This window comes from Hemibagrus wyckioides, linkage group LG04 (genome assembly GCF_019097595.1).
Source record: "Hemibagrus wyckioides isolate EC202008001 linkage group LG04, SWU_Hwy_1.0, whole genome shotgun sequence".
In the NCBI taxonomy this organism is placed as follows: Eukaryota; Metazoa; Chordata; class Actinopteri; order Siluriformes; family Bagridae; genus Hemibagrus; species Hemibagrus wyckioides.
Window position 1 is genome coordinate 4,936,199 of NC_080713.1, and position 7,500 is coordinate 4,943,698.

General features: G+C 34.5%; 1 protein-coding gene across 10 annotated transcripts in view; it reads right to left on the reverse strand.

Annotated features, from left to right (window-relative positions):
• The window catches only part of celf6 (CUGBP Elav-like family member 6), a 196,568-nt gene that overhangs the window by 8,550 nt on the left and 180,518 nt on the right, over positions 1 to 7,500 (reverse strand). For all 10 annotated transcript variants that reach the window (XR_009204470.1, XR_009204469.1, XM_058387959.1 and 7 more), the window contains exons 11-12: positions 4,788 to 4,931; positions 1,569 to 1,718 (exon numbers count right to left, since the gene is read on the reverse strand). Coding sequence is in view for 8 of the 10 variants with exons in the window: in XM_058387959.1 (XP_058243942.1) it covers positions 1,591 to 1,718; positions 4,788 to 4,931 (272 nt within the window). In the remaining 2 variants the exon portion in view is untranslated. The remainder of the gene's footprint in view (positions 1 to 1,568; positions 1,719 to 4,787; positions 4,932 to 7,500) is intronic.

Below are 7,500 nucleotides of genomic sequence, written 5' to 3' on the forward strand. Positions count from 1 at the left end.
CCATCTATCTATCTATCTATCTATCTATCTATCTATCTATCTATCTATCTATCTATATGTCCGTCCGTCCATCCATCCATCCATCCGTCCGTCCATCCATCCATCCGTTCATCTGTCTGTCTGTCCATCCATCCGTCTATCTATCTATCTATCTATCTATCTATCTATCTATCTATCTATCTATCTATCTATCTATCTATCTATCTATCTATCTGTCCATCCACCCATCTATCTATCTATCTATCTATCTATCTATCTATCTATCTATCTATCTATCTATCTATCTATCTATCTATCTATCTATCTGTCTGTCTGTCTGTCCATCCACCCATCTATCTATCTATCTATCTATCTATCTATCTATCTATCTATCTATCTATCTATCTATCTATCTATCTATCTATCTATATGTCTGTCTGTCCGTCCATCCATTCACCTGTCTGTCTGTCCATCCATCTGTTCATCTGTCTATCTATCTATCTATCTATCTATCTATCTATCTATCTATCTATCTATCTATCTATCTGTCTGTCTGTCCATCCATCCATCCATGCATCCATCCGTCCATCCATCCGTTCATCTGTTCATCTATCTATCTATCTATCTATCTATCTATCTATCTATCTATCTATCTATCTATCTATCTATCTATATGTCCGTCCGTCCATCCATCCATCCATCCGTTCATCTGTCTGTCTGTCCATCTATCTATCTATCTATCTATCTATCTATCTATCTATCTATCTATCTATCTATCTATCTATCTATCTATCTATCTATCTATCTGTCTGTCTGTCTGTCCATCCACCCATCTATCTATCTATCTATCTATCTATCTATCTATCTATCTATCTATCTGTCCATCCACCCATCTATCTATCTATCTATCTATCTATCTATCTATCTATCTATCTATCTATCTATCTATCTATCTATCTATCTATCTGTCTGTCTGTCTATATATCTATTACCTTTTCAATTACATTTCTGGTAACAAAACAAACAAAAAAGTGCTAATGGATCTCTTTAAATTCCTGTCCCTTTTTTGACTAATAGAATCCCAAAACAATTTTGTTATATTCACATAAAATCCATAGAGCGCCTAGAGAAATGAATCAAACTCTCCAGCAATATATATAATGCAGTATGGAGAGGTTTAAAAATACCTGTCAAATAAATACCTGTTAAATAAATAACATTACTTTTTGTATAGTTAACTGGGTTATAAATATTTTACTATAAAAATAATTCATGTTTATAATTGTCAATTCTTTATATATATATATATATATATATATATATATATATATATATATATATTTGTGAAAGTCTTGAAAATTAGATCACCAAAATCAGTGTTTTTGCTAGTGGTACCTGTCCTTAAGAGAACCCATAATATGAGTTGTAGCATGGGCCCCAAATGATGAGCCCTGAACACAGACATGTAGCAAAAGCACACATCCCAATCTACACCATTTAGCACTATTAGTCAAAAGTTTTTTCCATGTGCAAAAATGAATTCTGCATCAAAACAAGTGGACTGGACCCTCACTAGTGGTGGTTCTCACCTGGATGTGGATGTTGGTGCAATCAATAAGGGCGGTTGGCATCTTTTGGCCTCTTCAGCTGGACCTTGAGCCTCTTCATGCCAATCTGAAAACCATTCATTGCCTGAATGGCAGCCTGAGCGCTGGATGGATTATCAAAGCTCACAAAGCCTGAACAGGGACAAAAAGAGAAAAAGAGAGAAAGAGAGAAATGTGTGACCCATATTTCTTTGGTACAAAAGAAAATTGTGTTTTGCAACACAGGTGGGTTTGTCATACTTATATTACTGACAACATAACAGTTAACTTGAGCAAATATCACCGTTCTTAATTGCCAGAAAGCTGAAAGATTTTTTTAACAAGACATAATAATGCAGGCTAAAAGGAAACTCACAGGTTTGTCCTCAATAAATACATTCTTTTTATAACCTTAGTGTTTCTATAGTAACAACTCATTCAGGATCTGTATTGTGATGCCCGATAAAAGCTAATAAGAAAACAAATACACAAATAAAGGTAGATAGATAGATAGATAGATAGATAGATAGATAGATAGATAGATAGATAGATAGATAGATAGATAGATAAACAAGCAAAACAACCTAACAAACAAACAAACAAACAAACAAACAAATAAATAAATAAATAAATAAATAAATAAATAAATAAATAAATAAATGTCTTCATCAAATAATAAATATTCATTTTTTTAAATAAATATGATAAGGATAATTATAAAAGGATTAAGGATTATCAAAAATAATTTTTAAGAATTTAAAAAGAAATTTAAAAAATAAGAAAAGGGGAAAAAAGTATCAAAGCTTAAATCACAGATAAAGAGTCGTGATCTTAAGCTTTTAGGACTTTTGGAGCTTTGCAATTTTTTATTTTTTTTTTAACTTTTCCTGTCTAATTAACTACAAGACAAAGTAAGAGAATGGCTGTTTACAATAAATGCTAAATAATATGCATGACCTGTTTTTAATGATGCATTTAAATTAAAACTCTGGTTGCCGAATCACTGTGGTAGAAGAGGAATAAAACACTATGAAGATGTGCTTCAGAAGAATCAGTGATTGTGTAATTGAATATATTGCATTTTACTCGGGATTTTTGAACTCCTTTTTTGTCTTAAAACCCACTTTGTGTACAATTTAACTCCTTTTTGTCTCAAAACCCACACTGTGTACAATAAAACATCTCAACAAAGGCAGTCATCGAGGGAGGACCAGCATTCTAAAGGTCCAGTTTTGGTGGTTGCAGCTCTTCTCCTGTTAACATTCTCGTTACAGGTGCTCTAACTTATCACAGACGTGTCAAGGCAAAATGATCCTGCAGCTCTCCTGCCCTTTCCTTATCGCCCCTCTTCGCTGGTTGACTGGCCAAATTTGCTGCCCGCCAGCTGATTCAATCACCTGGCTACAGCTCCGATTTAATTTCGTGGGTGAGGCCGTGCTTTTGTCAGGCCAGCCAGAGATAAGAGCACAGCTTTTACAAACCTTTTAAAAGAGCCGAGCCTGTCAGACAACTTTCTATCCACCTTCATAAATCTCCCTCTCTCCTGTCACACCAATCCAAGCCCTGTCCCTGCCAGCAGCCGGCAGAGAGTGAGGTGACAAAGCTAAAGAGACGATGACTGGATGGAAGAGTGGTAAATCATACAGCTCTTGAGCAAAGTAAATCAGTCAGCGCTGAACTTTCTGCCATGTTTTATAGGAAGCTGTGCACTTTACAAGGGCTGCTTCCTTCGAGGCAAGACATTAAAGATTCTTTAAATGAGCAGGCGAAGTTGAAACGGTGGAGGAGGACTTCATCGATTTTTGTCTATCCATTTTTTTTGCTACTTCCAAGGCCTAGAAAGTAGGCCTAGAAATTTTATCACTTCTTATCCCTGGAGAGATTTTAAAATATACCACACTGTGGATTTTTATACTTTTAATACTCAAATCTAAAAGCAAGGTTTTTTTTTCCCCCCATTCTTGTTCAGCCACCGAGATGCAGATATACTATGCATAGTATGAAGCTGAGTGATTCTAGCAGACTCCTGAAAAGGCATTTTCTTTTTTGTCTAATACTGCTAAAAGAGACAGACTTTGATCAGCGTTAAATGCCAATATTGAGTGAGTAATCGCTGCGGATTAAAAGAACACAATGCCCCAAATGATTCCTCAGTCTGTTTTCGACGATGCTCTTACTGTGGAGATGCTTTTTTGGAGCTCACATCCATGCCTCAAAGCTGTGAAAAATCAAATCCGGGCAACCCGAGAGGAATCAACATGGCATACTTGCGATTCTGCTATTAATATATGTTTCTTTCTCTTTTTCTCCCCTCCCTCACAGAGAATTTACTTCTGAGAAGATGGTTAATATTTCATGGCTTACTTTAACATCAAAACCCCTGAGTTTTCATCTATATTCATTCCTAGGAGTAAGAGCAATTCAGAGCAAAATGAAGAGCTATATATTTGCATTAATCTTTCACAAGTGGATTTGCCTCATATCGTTCAATAAACCTGTTTAGTGTGTTTCAATCAGAGCGCAAAGTAGCTGCAGGACACAGGGAAATTTAATTTCACAGCATCTTAATCTAATTTGTAAGTAGCTCCGGAAAACACGTTGAAAGTAGGACCCAAAAAAAAAAATAATGTAAAATATACTGTATAAGACAGATGTTGCTTCATTGTTTATTTGGAAAGAATTGAGAATAAACCTCATTTTTTTAATGCTCTGATGAGTCTTAAGTTATTTAGCAGGCTTCACGTCTGTGTATCCACCAAGGAACAACTCGGCTATGAGATGTAAAAAGCACAGGGAAACATATTGTGGTCTGAATACCAAGTCTAGTGCTTTTAGGAACGAAAGGCGAGTAGAGGTTTTTTTTTTTTTTTCTCAAGGCTGTGTGTCTAGAAGGAAAGTTAGCAGTCAGTGAATATCAGAGAAAATGTCTTGCAGCACTCGCTTCTTCTGTTCTTTAATATCCCATAAACCTTCACTGATGAGCAGCATCCAGGGGAACTGCTCACTCAAATGTGACGCCACTTTTCCAACGTTAATTGCAAATTGATTAGCAGAGACATGGGAAATAAAAAGAGGAGGAAAAAAAAACTAATCACGGCAAGGGAAGTGGGGCATGAGACGATTTCTAAAAGGATCGTGCCAAATGACAACGCTTTTATCTCCTCACGGCTGGTTGTCATTTTTTATTTTTTATTTTTTTTGATGAGCGTTGTGGGTACTCACCGAAACACTTGCTCTGATTGGTGGCCCGGTCCACGAAGACTTTGGCAGAGATGACGTTGCCAAAGGGCAGAAACATCTGCATGAGCTCGGCGTCCCCAAACTCCTGCGGCAGGTGGTAGATAAACAGGTTACAGCCTTCAGGCCCTGCAGGAACAGGCATGCGGAAAAAAGTAGACTTATTACATGACTAGACAAACACAAAAGAGCATTTAAATGTAGATCCAAGAGATTTAAGCTCTTTTTTTCATCCAATCCCCCGAAAGCCTGTGTATGTACTCAATGACACGATGGCTGATAATTGAAAATTCACAATTGCTCTCACATTTTTATCTCAAAGTTACGTTAGACATCATGTTAATTTTTAACAATATTTTCTGAACTGATAAATGTTTCTTTCTATCTTTAAAAAGTTAGCAGTCATTTTTAAAAAATACATTTATGTCCATTAATTTTTTTTTAAGAACTCCTAGCAAGCTAGCTGATGTAGATGTCTAATGTTGAAAATGTCAAATTTAGCTAACATAAATATGTTAGCCAGCTCATTAGCATTACCAGTTAATGTGCATAAAGGACTGAAATCCTGACAGAAGTGATGTCTGGATGGCTAACACTGGGCAGCTAGCTGTCTTATGTTCAAAACATTTATGAACATGGATTCAGATTTAGGAACCTTTTAGAAAATGCTAGCTAGCAAACTAGCTGTCTAGTGTTAAAACGAAGACTTCGAAGTGTTCGTTTTTTAACATTAGACAGCTAGTTTGCTAGCTATCAACAGGTTAGCTAGTCATGTTAGTCGTCTAGCTAATGTTAATAAGAATTATTAAAACTATTTCTAAACATGACTTTTTCCGCAGAAATCTTATATAGCTGTTTAATGTTAAAAAAAATTGTGTAGACTAGATACTATAATATGTATGGTTTAAATCTAAACATGTTAGCTAGCTCGCTAAAACTTAGAACTCTTCTCTAAAAATGATGTCAGGACACTAGCTAGCTAGCTGTTTTATTCAAAATGAAGATTTGAAACATTTTTGAACAGGGCTTTAAAACCCTTTTTAACAAAGTGTTAGCTAGTGAACTAGCTGTCAAAATTTTAAACAAAGACATTCACTCAGAAATCCTGTCCAGTTAGCTTACTTATAATAGCCTAGCTAGTGTTAGCAGTAATTATTTATAAATACCATTATGACATGACTTTTTTCTTAGAAATCCTTTCAAGCTAATTATGTCGCTGAACTAATGTTAAAAACAAAAATTAGAAACAACTAAGTATATGGTTTGAATCTAAACATGCTACCTAGCTAACTAGCATTACCAATAAACATGCATAAATGTTCATAAAACTTCTCAGAAGTGATCTCAAATTTCTTAGAAATCATTTTAAGCTATCTTGTGTAGCTGTCTAATGTTAAAATTGAAGACTAGAAACGATTACATAAATGGTTTAAATGTAAACATTTATGAACATGGCTTTTTCTCAGAATTTTTTCTCAGCGCTATCTTATGTAGCCGTCTAACGTTAAAGGTGAAGACTAGAAACAATAATGTAATGTAGCTCGCTAGCATTGCCAATAGACATGCATCCATGTTTCAAATAAAACTTAGAAATCCTTTTAGAAATGATGTCAAGGTAGTTAACATTAGCTAGCTAGCTGTCTCATTGACAATGTAGATTCATAACATTTATGAACACAAAAAATATTAGCTGTCTAATAATCCTCTCAGAAATCCTGTCAGGTTTGCGTATGTTAGTCGTCTAGTTAGCGTTAGCGGTAATTATTTGAAAAATACATTAATGAAGACTGAATATATGGTTTAAATCTAAACATGTTAGCTAGCCGACTTGCATTACCAATGGAAACTCCTCACTGTTTATATGACTTAGAAATCCTGTCAGATATGATTTCAGGGTAGTTAACACTAGCTAGCAAGCTAGCTGTCCTATTAAAAATGAGGATTCTTAACATTTATGAATACAGCTTCAGAAAATATTAGCTGTCTAAAGATAAAAGGCACATCCTCTCAGAAATCCTGTCAGGTTAGCTTATATTAGCCGTCTTGCCAATAGTAATTATTAATAAAAGTTATGAACACGACTTTTTCTCAGACATTCTTTTCAAGCTATCTTATGTAGCTGTCTAATAGTAATAGTATTGACTAGAAACAATAATACAAATTGCTTAAATTTAAATGTTAGCTAGCTGACTAGCATTACCAATGGACATTCATAAGACTTAGAAATCCCTCTCAGAAATGGATAGTTAACAGTAGCTAGCTAGCTGTCCCTTTGAAAACAAGGATTCTTAATGTGTATGAGCATGGCTTCAGAAAATATTAGCTGTCTAATGATTTATACACCGTCTCAGAAATCCTGACAGGTTAGCTTATGTTAGCCGTGTAATACAAAATAAATAAATAAATAAATAAATAAATAAATAAATAAATCAATCTACTGCTTTTCAATTTGCAATCAATAAAAATAAGTCAAAAGGGAGGGAAAGTGAGCACTAAACAAGGAAACATCATTTTACTTTAGTGTCAAATAAACAAAAAGTAATAAGAAAATTTGAATGAATAAATTAATAAATAAAATAGATAATATTATAATAAATGAAGAGAGAAGATAGAAATCATTGAAATAAAAACCAAATTAAATTTGAAGTATACTGCTAATATTTTACTGAATGAATAGTCCTAGTCACTGGTCACCATA